At 30.9% G+C, this 21587-nt stretch overlaps 1 protein-coding gene across 1 annotated transcript in view; it reads right to left on the bottom strand.

Annotated features, from left to right (window-relative positions):
* The window catches only part of CARPA (Carbonic anhydrase-related protein A), a 142400-nt gene that overhangs the window by 45225 nt on the left and 75588 nt on the right, over positions 1 to 21587 (bottom strand). Inside the window, exon 5 of the mRNA XM_088225273.1 lies at positions 20304 to 20495. Coding sequence (XP_088081399.1) covers positions 20304 to 20495 — 192 coding nt within the window. The remainder of the gene's footprint in view (positions 1 to 20303; positions 20496 to 21587) is intronic.

The following is a 21587-nucleotide window of genomic DNA, read 5'->3' as shown; positions in this document are numbered from 1 at the left end:
TTTTTTACTAAAATAATAAACTTCAAATGGATTTTTTCATGCGTTCTTATATTATATATGTAATTTGTTTTGATTTTGGAATCATTTCGCATCCATTCAAAATGTTTCTACAGTATCTATGTTTAAATAACGTCAAAATAAACATATTCTTTCTCTTTCTTAATTTATTCTACTTTCCTCTTTCCTCTGTATTGCTTTTTCCAATTGAGTACAAATATTGATTTTACTTTATGTAGATGTAGATATATTTTTGCATGTCTTTAGTTTTCTTTATTTTATTTTCTATTGAATACGTTTTGAAGCTTCTAAAATAAATAACGAATTTCATTAGTTGGTTGAAAGAAATTGCTATTTCGCAATAAGCCCGCCAATGTACAATTTATTTGAGTAAAAAAAGTTAAATAATTCAAAATAATACATGCGAAAGTGTATTTGTCCGTTAGTGTTTCCGTCAAGTCGCAACGGAGCGAACGGTCGGTTGATTTCTTAAATAGGTTTAGCCCGAGAGCTGGCAAGCGCTATATGCTACTTTACACTATGATGGATTCCAAACACTTTTTTGCAGACTATTTAAGGTCCTAGATATGAATTGAACTAAAATGTAATTTTTTGGCCAGTGTCGTGGACTCACTGATCATAGGTCCGAGGTTCAAACCCCGCTCTACCACAAATTGATTCGCATTTTCTAATAGTGAGTTATTTAAAATTTGTTAAACGTGCCCCTAAAATTGAAATATTTGTGCAAACCATGATGAAAAAATAAATACATTTTTTATTTCAATGAATTGACCTAATTTATTTGTATTCAGGAAGGTAAACAACAGGAGCTTCAGGTACCGCCACTTTATAAATATATATTCCATTGCAACCCTCCAAAGAATCGAACTTAGAATCTTAAACATGGTAGGCGAACGCGCCAACCACTACGCTTCGAGGTGGATTTTTCTACGCTCCATATCCTCTTTCGGAATTTTTATCTAAGAGTTCATATTGAGACGAAAACCCCCGTCAACAAAATTTATGTAATATTTTTTTTATTTTTTTTAACAAGCCTTGGTGATATATCTTTACTATGAACTTGTATGTATATATTCGAGCTCCTGACAGCCTCCGAACCTGATACCTTACATAAGACCATTACCCCGTATATGGAGTGAATTATATAGGGTTTCCGGTAACATGGCCCTATGTACGGTAGGTAATACACATGTTCCTGCATTGTGTAAAACGGTGCGGTACTATGGATCTATGCCTGCATCGTGCGAGCATTTCTAGAATTATTTTCAATTAAATGTTAATAAATTTACACATTTTTTTAAACATATTTTTAAACCACTTTGACTTAAGTAATACGTCAACTGGTTTTGAGGTTACTTTCTCATCATCGGGACTTAAACGAACTTAGAATTACTCGCGTTGCTATTTTTACTATAAAATATGGTGAAGGGTAAATGGATCATACACATCGTTGTTTGACATTCATAAAAGAGTCAAACAGGGATGTGTGATGTCACCATGGCTGTTCAACGTGTATTTCGATAACTGAATGAAAGAACTGAAAGGTTTAAGAATGAGAACAAAAATGGATGATTTTACTGTCAATTATCTTTTGTGTACTGATGATGCCGGGCTTCTTGCTTACAACAAAGAGGAACTGCATTTTTTTGTAACAAAGGTCTAGGATGTATGCAAGGGAAGCAATTTGCTTATGAATATCGATAAATAGAATGTGATGGTTTTTGAAGGAAATGAAAGTATGTCTAAATGTAAAATCACTGTGAATGGGGTTATACTAAAACAGGTAGAGGAATTTGTGTACCTGGGATGTTAACTAGGGATGGAATGACTGAGAAAGATATTGAAAGGAGGGTGAGTGTCGGGAACATAGTGAATGGTGCACTTAAATCAACCTTGGCAAATAAAGGTTTGTAGCAAGAGGCAAAATTAGCAGTTCACAATGGAATTCTAGTCCCGACTTTGATGTATAAGAGCAAAGTATGGACTTGAAAAAATAAGGATGAAAGTAGGCTGAATGCTGTCTAAATGCGATCTATCGGGCAAATTTGTGGTAAAACTATGTACGACAGATGCACAAATGTTGAGATCCGTACATTATGCAAGGCTGAGATAAGCATTATCGACAAAATCAAAAAAGAGCTCTGCGTTGGTTTGGATATGTAGAGCGAATAGACAGCAAAAGAACGGCTTAAAATATTTACGATGCAAATGTTGAAGAATGCAGAAATAGTGGAAGACCGGGAAAGACATGGCACAACCAAATCCAACAAATACTTGAAGATGGACATGTTAAAAGTCGGAATAATCGGCGCGCGTGCATGGGAAGATTTATAGGAAGCGAGATCTGTAGGCAAAGATAGAGTGATGTGGCGTTTTATCCTCTCTGTCTATCCTAATAGGGAAACGGCGTGACGGTTCGTTTGTTTATTTAAGAAACAAAAGAATGAAAGGAGAGAGAGAGCAATAGGATGGCATAAACAATTATCCGAATTTCTTTCTATCCGAATGGGGTCCGGTTTCAATTGATTCAAATAATTTGAGTTCTACTGTACTTGGTGTCACTGAGCATTGAACTGGATTACATAATGGAGTTTACTGTATGAAAAAAATATTAAAACTACATTTTGTAACGGAGGATGTTATCACTTATATTTGGTTCAGTGTTCAATTTACTTCCTGATGAAATTTTGAAGTTTTATACTGATTCCATGTTTCTCAGCGATTTTTACATCCGCTCGTATTAGCAGTTTGTTAACAGTCAATAATGTGTTTAAATAATTTATTATTTATAAACGGGAAATGTTTGACTCAATTTAAACTTTTTCCTTAATACAGTAGTGGGTGCTGACACTGAGAATTGAATCCCGGTTGACTCCAACAGAATCATCTCCCATCCACTATCAAAGATATTTCTGCATCATATCTCTTTAAATCACGTCTAAAGAAATATCTTCTTTCTCTTCTTTTTTCTTTAGTTTTTTACTCTCCTTTAATCCCGTGCTCCCGTTGAAGACAATTATCGATATCATCCAATTGGACATACAATCGCAAGCTCTATTTTTGATAAATAAAAATTCTAGCATTCGCTTTAAAACTAAAATTAAATAAATTACGCCTTTTTTGGTTTGTTGGAAGAAATTATCATTTGATAGACAGTCCGTCAATCTAATATTATGTGTGTATATCAAATAGTGACTGACTGAAACAAAATTGAAATCTTGACAAACTGAATCCAAAACTGTTTCAAATTAAAAGTCGCTGAAAAACTCTCAAAATTAAGCGTTTTCATTGTTAAACCATATGATTTCGTTAAAATAAGTGTTTAATTAAATATTGCATGAAATAAAAGCGTTTGTTTAACTGGTAAATTTGTTCGATTTAACTCTTAAAATACTGTGTTTAATAATTCCTTTGCGCGTGGTGATGTAACATCGTGTTACCACTAGTAAAAGACGGAATATTCTAAAGTTCAGACATTTGAAAAGCATGAAGCCATACAGTTTAATAATTCTTTTTCCATATTTTATACAAATAAATATGAAATTTAACCATTTAATAGTAAAATAAATTAAAAATCATAACTACGCCGCTTATATTACGCGCGTGTGTCTCCCATCACTGTCATAAACCAACTGAATCTGTTTTACGCAAAACCTATCACAAAACAGCGTCTCTGTCTTCTTTATTATGAGTTTTATCGTTGTGCTCTCTCTTATACAGACGTGTTACTGAATTAGCGGATATTCATTTTTCGCGTAGCAAGGATAAATCTTTTTTTTATTAACAAACAGCATAGTTACACAAATTTTACTTTCTAAATCCAATGTGAAAATGTCCATTTTAAGATGTCTAGTAAAGAGTATTCTTTAAAAATACTTTCTTTGGAGGAATGACAGTTGTCAAAACCTAGACATAACCTTAAAAAAATATATAACAAGAGGAGTTAAAAAATAAGTGACATGATAATGGAAAAATAACTGTGCTAAATCTAAAAAATAGTCCAGATTATTGTGTTTTGTTTGGTTGACGCGGTCTTAACTCACTCCGTGTCGTGTTTAGATCATCTAGTTCATCTTGAGTCTGTAAATTGTGTATCTTCCCATTAAGTTTGGTTTAGATAACTCCTTCCCTGGTCCAGATAGTTTCGCCTGTGAAGTGCTCTCTAGTTTGTTTGAAAATGGACTGCCTTTCCCTCGTCAAATACTCCGTTATGAGGCATAGAAGTCCTTTCAATCTTTTTTGGTTCTTCATTACGTTGATTTTATTTGACTTAAATGTAAATTTTACAACAATAGGCCTTTTGCTCCCTTGCTTGAAGATACCTAATCAATAAGCGAATTTTATTTGAGATTAAATAGTAAATTGTTTGGTACAGAATTCAGCAGCTGTCAGAGAAGTATCTTCGGCTTTTGTTTCAGGGAGCCCGTGAATGATGACCATTTTTTGACGTAATTTCTGTTCAATGCAATTCAATTTACAGCAAAGAATCTTGTTTTGTGATTGCAAATTACTTAGCATATCAAGGACCTTAAACGTTTTGTAATCAGCTTCGATGTTTTGAACGTCTGATGAAGTCGTTGATTTTTCTAATACTAAAAGCTTCGAACGTTTTCATTTTAGTCAGTAATTCATCGATTTTCCAGTTGTTGGTATGCTTCATAATGATATTAATTTGTTAATATTAACTTTATTAAGCGGCACACAAAATTTAACGACTACCCGCCAATATGTCCATAGAAAAGTCCACTTGTTTATTGATATTTACACTTTTTGTATGCAAGCGGAAGTGTACCAAGTATTTTTAATTAGTAACTTATAAATGAATATAAGTTATTACATCATTACAATAAAATTCTATCAGGAATTGACAATAAATAACTTAAATCAAATTAATAATATTTTTTTATTTTATTTTACATCTTAATTAATAAGTGCTTTAAATAAGTTATTTAGCATCAACTTCATCCTTGTGTATTTGTTTTTTTTCGGGATTATTCTTTGAGTTTTGTTTTGTAATATGGTGAAATTGTTTGAAATGTTTTGATCTCTGCAATATTTATCGTGATAGCCTTCGGGTGTAAATATATTATATTGTTTAGAAATGTAAATAATTAGTGTATATTTCAATCACAATTTGATTTAAATTAATATTAGGACATTAATGCATTATGTTTGTACTATTTTAAGACTAAATAAAAAAAATTAACATGTTATTTGATACAAAGAAAACTAATTTCTGTATGCATTTTATCTTCATTAGAATATAAACATATAAATTTGTTTTGAGTGCAAATAGCAAACATTAGAGTTCATCCCTCTACATTATAAAAATCCTTGATATATTAGTCAGTTTGCAAGTGTGTTTTTTGCTATAAACTCGTTTTTTTCCAGCCATAACCACAAAAATCCGGATTTTATGCTTCACAATTTACATGAATTTCCTCTCCCAACTCCTCGCTGTATTGTTTTACTATCGCGGCTGGGAACAGTGTGATAGCATCCTCTTGCAATAGTATTTTATGATAAAATGTATGAATTTCGCAGAACACTCGAAATATTTTGAAATTGTTTTATAAACATTACCATGACAACTAATAATTTATTTTGAAAACCAATATTTATGGCATTTTAGCTAGGGTTTTTCTGGTACCTCCCTTAGGAACTAGTTTGGAGAGGTTAAATAATATTCATTTTCTCACTATCGCAATTTGTAATTTGATGATGTCTGACAAACTGAACGATAAAATATAATGCAATTTATAGTGAAGATTTCATGGTTTGACATCTTTCAATAATTATTTCACCCCTTCAACTTTCCAATTATGAAATCCTCGATTGAAATTTCCGCCTCAAATTAAATCCAAACGTTATTAAACGTGAATAGTTTACCGTTGAAGCGCGAGTTATGGAGGTTTCTGTACTTCTAATACGTCTTGGGATGTTAAGTAACGAAGTGGAACTAAGGCAGTTCGCTGTATGATTTAAGTATTTATCACTTCAATAGAGGCGTCGCGATGCCATTTGAATCGCATCGGGGCGTCGGCGTCGTTAACCCGTTCAGAACAAGAATTTACTAATGAGCAAAATATGATTATAGGCTATAGTAAGATTGGTGTGCAAGGATTCAGAATTCATATTTATATTTGTTTAATATGCAGCCAAATGTTTATACTGTCTTAGCGTTCTGTCCTGCCCGGTCGAGGCTGTTCGCGGAGCTGGGACATTACAATATTGTCTTATCTATTGTATTGTCTACGTGTGAACTATCCTTAAGTGTTATATTTGTAAAGTCTTTATTTTTTTAAAAATGAGTACTATACGCTGAACAAAACCTACGTTCGGTTAAGTAATAGGAAAATATCACATAATACGAATACCGATATTAACATGGGAAATGAATTAAGAAAAAATAATTATATTTTCAAAATCGATATGGATATTGTGAAGAAATGTTTTCATATATAACTTTGAAAATTATTATTTTTTTAAATATGTCTTTACAAAAACGCGACGTTTGTGACCATGACAAGTGGCGGCAAGATTCGTGACGATGATCTTTTAAAATTGAAACGGTCACAAAGAATGTCTAAAATTTAACCGAATCGTGGCCAATTATCCGTTTTCACTGGATTTTAACTAATTTATTTAAAAATACTTTTAATGCTACTAATAAGTACAAAAGACCTAAATAATAAGTACATAGACCCTTTTTAATTTAAAATTGTAAAAAAAAACTAGTGATAGTCACCTGTTACCTTGATTAATTTCTAATCAATTATGTGTGGTCGTGGAGTATTAAATACAATACTTTATGATTATTTGATCAAAATCTATGACTTTTTAAAAAATAAATTTGAATAACCGGATATGAGAGTTCGAAAGGGTTAACCATCTTGCTCAAATTCCAGCCATTTAAGTTTGTGAACAACCTACTTCCTGCATCCGGTCGCCGCGTGACTCATGTATAAGGTTCGAATTCCGAACCGGAAATACTGCACCAAGATGAAGATGTGCCAAGAATTTGCTTCCGGTAAGTGGTGTCAGTTTATTTGAATGAAAAATGCATTGTAGAGTTAATGATTGCCCAGGTAAAAAAAAATGTTTGTAAAAGCTTTTTAAACTAATTTAACTAAATCTTATATATTTGTGAGTGCTGAATCCGTATAAGTTTTTTTATCACCCACAACACTCTCACAATATGACATCATGTATATCCAATCATGAGCTGTGTAGTTATATTTTCTCCAAAATTATATTTCGTAAATTTCTTTCATATGGATCAAATAAGCAACTGGCAATAAAACATCTTTGCTGTAAAAATAACAATCACTTGAATTAAATTTATTTTTCTATAGAATCACTATGTGAAGCGCCCTTGAGATATAATTTTACAAAAATGGCACTAAATAAATATCCATAATAACAATTTCCTAAGATCCTCGACACAAACATAACGTACTTTGCGAGGAATCCAACATTTGTCTTGATTACTGATTTTTACGCGTTAAGTTCCTTCCATGTTTTTTTCATTATAAAGTTACGACATATATTGCAAAAAGCATTTGGAGAATTTTCGCAACCACGTTTATCCATATTTATTTATTGATATTTTTTCCATTATCAACTTTATTTAATAATAAGAATAATGCGACCACACTGGGGCGCTACCCGTGCCGAGGACACTTAACAATGTGTTTAAAAAAAAAAAAACATTTGAGAATAAACAAAGAAGGCTAACTTAATAAACAGAGATAATTAACAAAATGTTTAGACAGTTTTAAATACTACGTATTTATGTTTATAATTAATTAATATACATCTATATTATTCATATTACAAAACGTAAAATGAAAGAACAAAAACATAACATAAGATATTCACTATATTAAACTGAGAATAAAAAGCTCATAGGTTAAACACTCCAATTTAAGGTTATATTTACTGGAAGAAAACAAATGAATGACCGTGTTATTTATCAGAACTACCAACTCGATCACATTTGATATAATTGCCAACCTAATAAAATTAGGATACATCGCTAACTTAAAAATATTCAAGCAATTAAAAATATTTGTCATCCATTTTGGATAATCAAAATTATTTTGATTGAATATTGAAATCTAAGAAAATGGTGGGTCATACAACTTTTTTGCTATTTTTTTCGGAATCAGCCCACCAAATAACACAGAAATTAGCTAGAGTTATCAAAAAAGTTTTTTCATCGTTGGCCTGTGTAATTTGTAAAATAAATTATCAAAAAAAATTTTTCATTAAAATCAAACACTGCTTTAATTATTGTGTGATATTTTTTTTGAAAAATAATAGAGTTTTGATTTCCGTACTTTAATTAGGAAGTTAAATATGTTACAGTCAGAACCGTTTATTCATGTTATTTGATAAATTGACAATTGATGGCACCCAGTGGTGCATAGACTACTTTGTTGGTAGGGTGAAAGTGCCGACAGTGGATTACCCTTTTTTGGAGGGCTGTGGTTTTAAAGTACATAGTTTGAAATAGAGAGCTTAAACTACGTATCGTTGAAGCTAAATTATCGCATTTAAGACTGCATTAATTTTAAAAAAAAAAAACGACATAAAGACCTACAATGGTTTTATTTTAAAAAAGGTAATGATCCACTGTATAACCTAGGTCTATTACACCGTAAATTAATCAGAATAATTACAAAAAAAATAAAATAAATTAAATATACATTGAAACCAAATAATTCTTATATACGAAAATTCAGCTTTGATAAAAAAGGGGCTTTTTAACACAATAAATTTATCCTAAAATAACCTCATTAATTAACATATTACAACAAAGATGAAAAACATTTAAGAGAAGGTAATATAGAAGTCTAGGCATCTACAGGGCTTATGACCTGTCAATGGCTGGTTTAAGTGACCACTTTACACACTGTGTAACATTCACCATTAAGCCCATATTTGAATATCTATATTTCTTCAATTCTTTTATCTGTCGATGTTTGTGAAGTTAAAGAGCTGAAACCTTTATTTATGCAGGTGAGATTCATTAACTAAAAAAAATGCCTCATAAAAACACTCGTTTGGTTTAAATAACGTTTTAAATGGATAAATCAACAGAAAAGTAATAACATTTCATTGCTCATTGCACAAAGTGCTTACACGATGGTATCTCTGAAAAGTGTAATTGCGAATTCATACCATTTGTAGACGAAAACAAGTATTTGGGTATGTTATTTTTATCTTTTATTTTGCCAAAAATCACTCTTAAAATTATTTATTTTTCTTTAGTAGAATCAATAACAAAATAATATGGTATAAAGTTGGGGAGACATTTGATCTTTTATTTAAAAAATCCAGGATCAACAGTACTTTATAATTAAGAGAATTTTACCAGCCGAGGTTTAGAGGCAAATAAATGAAAATAGTCTCCTGTACAAAACACTTTAAACTTTGCCTGTTAGAGGATTACTGTGGTATTGCATCATTTCAGAACAGTTCAATAGTAATACTTTCAAAATTCTTCTGAAACATGACCATTAGGGTGTCCCAGACTATAAGGGCAATTTTTTTTTACAGATTGAGACACGCATACCCTCTTATTTGGTTCCATTTGACATTAGAAACTGAAATAATAAATTTTATTGAAATCGGATAGCGATAACCCGTGCCGACTTGATGTCAAACTTTAAATATAAAAGTTTATATGGAAACCATAGGGGAATATTTTAACTTAATATTTATTTTGTAAATAAAACAATGGTGCTTTGATTATTGTATCATATTTATTATGTATTATACATATTGATTATTTAAAGGACATTATTAATTTAAAAAAAAATTAAGTTTCGTTTTTTACTGTCAGGATATACTTTTCTGTGTTCTTGTACACCGCCAGCACTTGTCCATTAGAGGGAAGTTTAGAACCTGTAATTTGATGTTTAATATCCCCAACCAAAAATATTTCCTCTTTAGAACTGCGTAATTCCATAGACATGTTGACACGACGAAAACAATGCGTTCACTAATAAAAACAAACACGATATAACAAGCACATTAACACTTAGTTCGCGCGCGCCGTACTATGTAAGTTTTGACAAGTTCCGATGCAAGTCGGCACGGGTTACCATGATTCAATTTACGTAAAATTTTATTTATAAGTTTTTTGACATCATTCAAACAAAATTAGAGGGTATGCATTGAAAAAATAATACTTTAATTTTTGTGGGACACCCTCATGACCATAATACACGCTTCTCTTAAAATGATGGTTTAATAATAATAATGTTTGGATAATTTATATAGCGCCATTTTTGTGAAAATCAACTCAAGGGCGCTAGCGTTGTACCAAAGGTATGTAATAAGTATTATAATAGAAATCTCGATTATTTAGTACCTAGCATTTTTAATTTATTGCCGAATAAACTTAAATTTAACAAACAATGTAACAATAGCAAAATAAGGGAGTGGCTACTTGATCATAAGTTTATTTTATTTATTTCGAATAAAAACACATGTACAGGTTAAATGAATATTTTTTTTAAAAACTATATAAAATGTATACATAGTAGGGCCTGCCATCCAATTATATGTATTCACTAAATAATACTGTAATAAAGCGACGACGGCTTGAAGTTTAAACTATATAAATAATAAATATACTATATATTAAAATAATATAGATATAGACAAAACAAGGAGATAGTGGAAAGGAAAATAAGGAAATTGATAAGGAGTGGTAAAGGATGATTGAAGGAAAGTGAGAGTGGAAAATTGCATTTGATTTAATGATTAAATGAATTGTGAATGAAGAGCATGAATCAAGCCTATTAATCCTATATATGAATAGTAGCTTATGCGCAAATATTTAAATTATTTATATGTTATTTTGTACTTAAAAAAAAAATATAAGTATATATATTTGTATTAACATGTATATCATTGGTCTTTCCGGCTGTTAATTTATTTATTTGTTTATTAATTCAAATGCATACATTGTGGGTATTTATTTATTTTTATTTTTGCACCACAACAGGCCAGGAGGTTCAATTACAGTGCTGAATTACATCACAGAACACCCAGGATTAAGAAAAATCACATTTCAATGTTTGTGTTCTGACCGGGAATCGAACCCAGGACCTTTCGTGTGTGAGTCAAGCGTCTTGAACGTATACTGGCAAAAAACGTTAACTCAAAAATATGTGGATTTGACTTGTTGATGCAGTTTAGTAAAGTTTTTAACGCTCTACCAACTGGCAAAATACACTAAATGATAAATTTTACATATCTGTAGTTTCAAAAATAAATTTAAGGTTAAGTCGTGTACCGGGTATTTTATTCAAGATAAAAGCTTTACATAACTTTTTATTTACTTAATAATACATATTTTGGATATTTCTGCATCTGAATACTTCTGACAAAGTGAAACTAGAGTTCCAAAAACAGCCTAAAACATACATCTCATCAACATCTACACGATACCGGTAACTGTGCAATAGTATAAAGTGCTTCATAAAAGAAACAAATAGAAGAATTTAAAAGTAATTGTAATTTCAATACAGTCCACAATATTCCTTCTGTTATCAGTGTTAACAGCCTGAATGTTAATTGAAGAGCAGAACAGATAAACACAAATGAAAATAAACTATAAAGTTTATATTTGAAGCACACACTCTGTGGTTATTCATTATAATTAAATAAAAAGAATAACTTTGTTTTTAACCACTAATTTTTATTTTTCACCGACCGGTTTCAAAGCAAACAAGCATCTTCGTCAAAGTTTACGTAACCAATGAATTGATTTTTTTTTTTTTAAATCACATTCACTAAATACTACACGTGGACCCAATAAATCAAGTGGTTTTTTACTTACACGGGTGGTAATTTGATATCACTATTTTCGAAGTAAGACAGGAGAGGACTCAAAGAAATATTGTTTATTTGGTTATTGCGACTTGATTTATTGGGTCCACGTGTAGTATTTAGTAAACATGATAAAAATAAAAAAGGAATCAATTCATTAGTTACGTAAACCCTGACGAAGCTTGTTTGCTTTGAAACCGGTCGGTGAAAAATAAAAATTAGTGGTTAAAAACAAAGTTGAAAATAAACTATTTTAACTCGAACAAAAGCGGCCTTATAATTTAATCAGTTATTCTACCGTCACGTTAGATAAAGCTTAATTCATTGCCCAGTTTATGCAGTCTCTGAATATGCAAATTAATATTATGATTAGTGCTAAGTTCGTTAATATAAAATAGCGCTGCCTGTATTTATCGCATAAAATACTTAAGTTCATCAGTATTTAAGATCAAACCATCTTAATAATCTTTTTTTCAATCGATGTCTTTTTTGAATTTTCAAGAACTGTGATTTCACCTTTATAAAAATCCCCCGTAAGCAGCCTCGAAAACGCCACTTGATATTCCACAAGGGTGCAAATCGCGAACTTTATCAATGTTCTTTCTTCTTGTTTGCTAGGCAAGTTTGATTTACACTATGGACATTTATTTTGCACTGTGACAGGGTTCGGCATACAAATATCGCTTTTATAGCACCAGAGGACGCGTTTATTATTTTTTATAGAAAAAGGTGAAATACTATTTGTGTAAGAAAAACGACCGTGGGTACTGTAGACATCTGTCAATGTGTTGTATGGTACAAAAGCGTACTTAACCTTTGGAAGAACATCTAGAACAAAGCGGAACATACATATACCACCAGAATTGAGGTTTGTATCGTCTTAATGGTACTGGTACGCAGTTTCGTAAATCAAATAGTTGAAAAACACTTTAATTAGAATTTCCTTTATTTTCCGCTTATTTAGACGTATAACAGTAACAAACAGGGCGTAGATGTCAATTTGCGACAAAAAGCCGTATAAAAGTAGAGGAAGCGAGGTCCATATGCACAGACAGAGTAATATGTTATGTTTTTAATGTTTAAAATATATATTTAAGAAACAAAATTTATTTACAAGTAATTCAAATAGATCAAGTCAAAGATGGAATCGTGTGTTAGAAATACCACATTGTAAAACAAGGCTCGCACAGAGACATGCATATTTTATAGGCCCAAAAATTTTAAATTCTTTTTTTACTGATAATGTTTCAATGATTTCAAACTCTCAAAATTTTCCTTCTTTTAAAAAACATGCACTATCCTGAATTCAAACTTAAGATATGAACTCTTTTTTCTATTATTTATTTTTGCGTTTTTTTTTTAAATATTTTTTGTTTCCTTTTTTAATTACTATAAAAAAAATACCATATTATCTTTTACGGAATATTTTTTTTTTTCTTCCTTATGTTACACAAAAATATTATAACTGTCTATTATTTATTATGAGAGAAAAAATTCATTAACATTTTCTTGTATACCCACGAACAGGCCATGCCTTTGTGGGATTTTTTCGTTTACTATTTTTCTATTAATATGTATTTCATTGCCATGTAATTATGCCTTTTTTTTAATACTCTGTTTTATTATTTTGTTTATTGTAAAAAAAAACAAAAAAATAATTTAAATACGGCGTTCTATCCTCTCCACCTACCCCTGCGGGGGAACGGCGCGAGTAACACTCCGCTGATTAAACCAACTGTTCGGCTGTCTCTTAATTTTGACAACAATCTGACTGTGTTTTCAATGCATTTCCCTCTTATAAAGGAGAACCATTTTTTTGTTATAAAACAAAATGGCTGGCGTCATAACGCCATAGTTAAAAATAAATTCAACAATGTTTGATTAAGTCCAAATGCTTGCAGACTGGCTGGATTTCCTCCTTAGCGAGTCATTCATATGTAAATTTATTTCAACAGAGAGGGAAAACATTATTAAACCAGCCAATGACAGGTCATAAGCTTTGTAAATGCCTAGACGTCCATATTTCCTTCTCAATAAGATTTTCCCTCTCTGTTGAAATCAATTTTAATAAAAATAAATTCATCTAAAACAAAACTGCGTAATTCCAAACATGACAAAGTTCTATTTCCTTTATAAGAAATATTACTGCGTATCAAATCTAAAAATTTAAGAGCTTTAGTTACGAATTGCATTGTTCAAAGAAATAAAGTCAAACCCAAATATATTTTTCTTAAAGCGCCCTGTTTTACCTACTCTTATTATGTAACAAACACAATACACATTGTTTATTATCCATGACACAATAGTCTAAAAATAATGAATAGGCATAAGTACATCTTCAAAGCTTCAAAACTTAAATACAAGTACAAGAAAATGTTAGTAATTATTACGTCATACAAAATATTATCCATGTGCTTACGCGATAAGATATAATCAGAATACTCTAGAAGGCCAAATAAAAAAATCAAATATCGTCAGAAATCTGCTCATAAAAGGTCGAAACAAGGTCTGTTTTATGTATTTTTTTATTTATAATAAGTTATATTTAAAAGTATCGTAATAACGTCGACTGGTAGATTACATGCATACTTGTTTAATTTTTTCACAATATTTTTAATAATCCAATTTGACTGCTTAACTGAGAGAGCTTTTCCAACCCTCTATCACAACATGGACTATCTCTTCGCTCTAGTACAAGATAACTCTTTTCATTCCCTTTCACCGCTTTAATTCTCTCACCTCTTTCACAGTTGTAGCTGCTCGATTATGGAATAATCTACCCTGTAATGTTAGTGACGCTGCTTCTTTATTTAAATTTAAATCAAGATTGAAATGTCATTATCTAAATTAATGAGTTATTCCTTTCTCATTCATTCCTTCTAATAACCTTTCCTTTTCTTTCTTCATAGAATAGTGTAAATTTTTAGCTATTTTTTGTTTTATATTTTGCATAAACTTATTATTCGATTCCGCATAATTACCAAAAATATATCCATTTACTTGTTATTTTCTCAAACTGAACGGTTTGGGTAGGTAGGAAAAAATTGTTAAATAAATAAAATAAATAGATAATTCTTACTTCTCAGGTTTTCAAATGCAATATGTTTATTATTTAAAAAAATAACATACTGAGCTCACATATATAAGTTTTTTTTTTCTTATTTCCGCAGTCAATTTAAACAAATTGTATAATATGATCATGAGTCATGAGTCCGATTACATCCAGTTTTATTTCAAATGATCGACTATGTGATAATTAATTTGTGTACGTTATTTAAAAAAAAAATAATGCCAGTGGCGTGTTATTACTCTAAGGTGCGATGTTAAATCATGGCCAAAACAAAAAATGAATCGTAAGTCTGGTCATGTTACGTTATTGATGGCTGTTATTGGTTTACTGGTGGAGTGTCCTATGCACCATAAGATTCGGATAGCGAGAAGTCGGTGGTGTTCAAAATATGTTACATTATTGACTATTCTGAATTGATAGATTGAAGTAGTTTTGAAATCGTGTAAAATCACATTTTAAAGTAGGTGACTGTACCAACCCCTCAGCTTTATGGCGGGAATCACTAATTTAAAATCTAAATATACTTCATTTTGGTTCGGTTAATGTAATTGTGTGTTAAACCCATACCCACAAAAACAGGATCGAATTGGGGAAATTCATTTTTTTTTTAAATCGCAACAGGCTATTGGTAGTACTAATTTGAATCTTCACTGCCCCCTAGAGAGTGCTTCATTTGGGAATTTTCGTTTTTTCCCCGCGACTACACTTTTCTTTATATATGGCCACACTGAGGATAAAATTATGTCTAACTATGAAAAGTCAATTCTAAAACTGTATCTTTTTCTTTCGGTGCCTTATCAGTAGCTTGATTACAAATAATCATCGATGTGCTAATAAGCGACGTGATAACATTTTTCATCATGGTTCTTCATCAGATTTGCGATCACAATGGAACATCCGTGAACTGTCAAAATATTTACGTTTCGTGACGTATTATCCTCCTGCGCAATCACATTTTAAAATTTTATCGGTGTAAATATGGGAAATATTCCAAAATGATATTTTTATTTATTATTTATCATGCTATTTTTTGGATTCGCCTGGCGGTCGGCAAGCCAAATGTCAAGAAAAGCATTCGCCATAGTAATTGTTTGTAATTTAAAATTAATTTTTTTGTATTAGATACTCCTTACTATATTGCAAACGCAATATTTTGTATTATTTTTTGTAGTTAATGCAGATTTTTCGCCAACGAACTGTATTTATTTACGAGGAAAACAAAAAACAAGCCGACACGAGCGTTGACGTTGAGATTAAACGCGTTGACTTCTGACTGCGATAACTTAAGCATGTTCACTACTGTTCGTTGTGATAGCTCAAATGCTTAGCATATTTTTAAGCACGTCAATAGTCATTTGTGATTGAGCTACTGGTCCCCCCCGACGTTGGCAATCACTACAACGAAAGTATTTTGATCCTGCGCTACTCCGAGGCTAGGACAATTGTTTCTTGAATGTACTCGCCATAGTGATTCCTGAAAAAAGATGACCAGAGTGGTTTCTTGTTATCTTCTCTGGTGGATTTTTCTGTCGGGGTTACTTTCCCTTAACTGGTTGGTTTTGTTTGGAGGCGCCAGAAACTCGCCTTTCATCCTCTCGTTATCTGCTGTGATCACACCATTATAAGTGTGATCTCATTGCCCAGGGTTCGCGACGTGGACGTTAACGAGTTAAATTAGTCAGTAATTTCGCCAGTGAATGGAACTTAGCCATTACATAGACCGAGCAGGCCGTCGGTTTTAAAATGACTAAGGTAATTACATTTTTTTTTCTTCGGAAATTTTAGAAAAAAGTAGCTAGTGAGCTCATTTCATCCACCGATACAGTTTTGAAGACAACAAAAAATGTATTTGACTGTATGGGCACTCGCAACACTGGACACCTGAAACTCCAAGTGACAGGCCTGCCAACACAGGAAACTTAAACCAGGTAGTCTCTGACCGCTATTGATTCCGGTTGTGAAGTAACTGTTTTTTTTTACATAAAATTATTAAAATACTCAACTAGATAAATACATTAGAGAAATATGTTTCTTTAAACAAATGTAAAAAATTTAATATTATAGTGTGTAAAGCGCGCCTGTTAATACATGTATACATGTACATTTTTTTACATACAAATTTATACATATTTATATATTTAGCTGTGAACATTTGAACAAAGAAAAGGCTACCAATTAGAAAAAAAACTAAGTCTTAAACTTAATATACAATGGATTAATACGGTACATTAAGTTATTCGGAGAAATGTTAAAAATGGAAAGCCTTGAAATATTTATAATCGATTTGAAAAAATATGTTCCCGATTTTTTTTTATGTATAGTAAAATAAAATGTAATTAAAAGTTCATATACGTTCTTAAGATGATATGAACTAACGAAATATAAGTGCATTAGTGGAGGCACGGTGTGAATTTTCTCTATACAAACGTATTCACGTATTTTATCCCTAGATTATGTCACTAGAGTGTTTTTTTTTATTTTCTAAAGATATCCACCATTAGTGTCCTTATTTTTTTTGTTATAAATTATATTTCAATGGAGCTAGGATCATAAATTAATTATTTGAATGGTCTAGTTTTATTTGCCGTCTTCGTACGTATGCTATAGAAATACAATCATTATTTTTTTTTAAAAGGCAAAACGTGTCGACACGGATAATTCATTTTTTTCTGATATTCTTTTTTTTAAAACCAACATAGAATCAGTCTTTCGGATAACGAACTTTAGAGAATAAACGTCATATGTTAGGTCAGCTGTCGGGGTGGAAAAGATAACGATTTTTTTTGCTTTCTTCTTTAATTACGTTTTTAAAACGCCGTCTGTTCTCATTCTTACGTACTGTGTGATGTTCTGGAATGGCAAAAAGTAAAACATAAATCGTGAGTCTGATCATCTCGTTGATACGTGGATTTTTTTAAAAAACAATGCAGAAAAAATCATTTCGATATTCTTTCTTAAAAAATAAATATGAATGGTTTAGTTTGAGGTTTGGAAAACTAACATACAAGACCTAGGTTTTGTCAATTTTAGCAATGCATAATCATTCCGATGTGAAGTTGTCTTTTTGGCACAGTATTTAGAGAGGCATCTGTGAGAAATTAACAGAAACACTGCACTTAAATACCTATTTATCAAACCGCTCTTCTATCCTCTTCACACCCCCCTGAAAAATTTCTGATTAACAATACTGATAAAATAAGATGAAATTTTAAACAATGAAAGTTGAAAATAGTATCGCTCTCCCCTTATTGCTTTATGGAATTAAATGTTTATTAATATTATTATTGAATATTTTATTTAATTAAAATTATATACATATATCGCGAGCCCATCCTGTCTTAGCTTTGTGTTAACTGTCTGACCCACCCCTAAAGTAGCGCTATGATCACTGATAGCAGAAATTTATTTCATTAGACCTGGGGATATTTCCAAAATAATCGATACTGTTCTAACCTTTGAAGCCTTCCGATTCACCCTCCAACTATTTATCTATCTAAAATCTACTGAAAGTAACACGTGAAGATTTTCCCTTTAATTTGGCCCGTAAATTTGAATCACATTTTGAAAAAAACATCCACTCATTTTGATTAGAAAGTCACTCCCAGTTTTTTTACGATTCAGGGGTTGGTTTGAATTAAGATGGATTACAAATAATGAATTCAAAATATTCTGAATGTTTTCAGTTATTTAAAGTACAAAAAAAGTCAGGTTTTTGACCGATTTCAGAATAATAGGGTGAATCCACTCACCCCAGTTCACGCACTACAAATGTTAAGACCGCAATAAAGACATTGTTATCCGGTAGAATAGATGTTTTTTGTTTTAAAAAAATTCAATCTTTTTTTTCAACACTGATTATTTTATTTATTGTTTATGCAGATAATTGGTAGAATTCAATTTTAAAATGTTGTAAAGGATCCAAAATAAAACACTTGTGTTGGATTTAATTATATTTTTTTAAAAATATATGTGACGCGTTTCGTCTTGTTAGGACATTATCAAATTCAATTTTTCTTTAATTTTTTTCCAAAATGATTAATTAAGTTTTTATTTTTTAGGAACATTTCACATTTGTTTTTATATGAGTCATAATGTAAACATATAATGAAACCGGGTTGTGGTGCTGTGGTAGTATTGTGAACTCATGGACCAAAGGTTTAATTTTTTTTATTTATTTTACTTTTTTTACATAATGTTATTTGTACATTGGCGGGCTTATTGTCAAATGGCAATTTCTTCCAACCAACCAATTTAATAAAAGTTTTATTTTTATAATTCAAGTTACAGAACATATTTAATAGAAGAAAAAAAAAAGATTAAAAAGTTAAAAATATATAAAAATAGAAATAAATGTATTTGTTTATAAATTACCTCAAATCAAAACTATTACTCAATGGGAAAAGGGAAAAAGCGGAAAGAGGAAAAAAGAAAGGAGGATAGATTAAGGAAGAGAAAGGAGATGTTTCCTCTGATGTGATTTAAACAGAGATAATGTAGTAAAATCTTTGATGGTGGATGGGAGATGATTCCACAGTCGAGCCGCATGGACACTATATGAGTTAGAGAAGAAAGAGGAATTGTGTATGAGTATTAAGAGAGTGCCTTGAGAATGAGAACGAAGAGGTAAACCATGAACTGATAAGCGTTGAAATTTTTCCCACAGGTATATAGGAGCGTTAGGACTATGAAGTACATTGAACAGAAGTGAGAGGGAGTGATAGTCTCTCCGCTGTCTAATTTTGAGCCATTTCAGTTGCCTACGATAATCAGAAATGTGGTCATATTTCCTAAGACCAAAAATGTACCTTATGCATGTTCAATTTAATGTTCAAATCCCAGTCTACCACAACTTGATTTTCATTTTTATGACACAAATTATTTACGACGCTTAGGAATTGGTCAAAAAATTGAAATTTTCGAGTAAAAATAGGAACCAAAGTATTTTTCTTTCTTTTTGTTTAAATAAAAATAAATTTAATTACATGTATCTGTATATTTACATATCTATTTATATTTATACAAATATGTATTATGTATATACGTATGTATTTGTATATGTGTACATATGTATTTGTATCATGTATTTTTCATGAAAATATCATCAAATCATTCATCTGGAATGCAAAATATTAAAAAATCATTATCATTGTACACGCTGTACATTATTACTTAAGTACCGAAAGTTGAACAACCGTATATTTGGACCTCCAGCTTATTTAATCTTCACATTTGTTTGAAAATGCCCATAACAAGGCGAAACAGTTGTCATTTTTTTTGTTATCGTTTTAAACAATAAATAAGTATACGAGTACATTCTTGAATCAGTGATTTGATTACTACAATTTAAATATTAAAAAAAAAAACTTACCTCTCCTGGAAACGAATATCCTTGAATATGGTGCTCAGAGCCGCGATGGTTCTCAGTTCCATAGTGGATGTAAATCTCCTCAAACTGGTATCTGTAGGCCAAAGGACCTCCAGAGATATTCACGTGCTGTTTGGAGTCCTTATCAGCTCTGAACACCAAGGACTGCCCGGTGTTCTGTAGAATCCCGCTCACCTAAAAAAAATATAATTCTATCCTAATTGTACTTATTGAATGAAGGACTCTTGACGGAAATAATGAAAAGGCTGTGAAAGATACGCCACTATAGTCCAAATTAAGTAATGTATGGTTTTTCAGGGCCATAACGCGAAATTTTTTGTTCTGGTGTATTTTTAAAAATACCTCTTTATTTTCTTTCGGAAAATTGGAATTTTTTATTTTAAAAAAAGACAAAACGTATTTGACCAGAAGCGTACCAGAGGAGCGGTTAGGTAGTGGAGGGGTGAGAGTTTGTGGAAGGGATGCTACTCCGAGATAATATACAAAGCATTTTCTCAATTTTCAAATTGAAGACCGTTTTCACAAAGCGAAGAATCTACAAAAAAAAAACAAAATTTGTTCGATGGAAAACGAATCTTCTGTGTCAGATTCACAGATTGGCAAAATATTTTTTACAAAATGATAAATGTGTGAAGTTCCATTAAGTCAAATTGGATTGGATTATCATTGAATAATTGTAATATTATAAATAACATACCCATACAAAAGTATGAAATTATTCTTATTGGTACATAAAATATAAAAAGACAATTAAGTGTGATTTTATGCATAAGTTAAATTCTGTTTTGTATCCTAACACTATACAACTTTTCTATACATTTCTACCACGAAATATGCAGATTTATAATTTTTGTGAAATTCGGAAACGTTTTTTTAACAATGAACAGTTTCACGTCTTCTAACATATTGATTTCCAGTACATGAGTATTTATGTACATTTTTATAAACTGTTAGTAGTTGTTTTTTCAACATTTTCAAAAAACCTAAAAAACCTTCCTTTTTGTAAATATTTTGGTATGCGAAAACTGTCCTTAATTGGGAAATATCACATACTACGAATACTAATAAAAATTAATTTGGAAAAATTAATAATATTTTCGAAATCCTTTCGGAAATTGTGAAGAAAAGTTTTCATACATTAAAAATAATATTATTTAAAAAATTATCCCTTCAAAAACGCGATATGTTTTACATATTGTATTCTGCAGGACTAACTGTTTAAAAAATAAAACGCAGGAGCAACGCCCTGGAGTACATTAACTTCAA

This window comes from Micrasema longulum, unplaced genomic scaffold (genome assembly GCF_059751315.1).
Source record: "Micrasema longulum isolate JH-2025_06_02 unplaced genomic scaffold, ASM5975131v1 h1tg000340l, whole genome shotgun sequence".
In the NCBI taxonomy this organism is placed as follows: domain Eukaryota; kingdom Metazoa; phylum Arthropoda; class Insecta; order Trichoptera; family Brachycentridae; genus Micrasema; species Micrasema longulum.
This window is presented reverse-complemented; position numbering and strand designations above follow the sequence as displayed.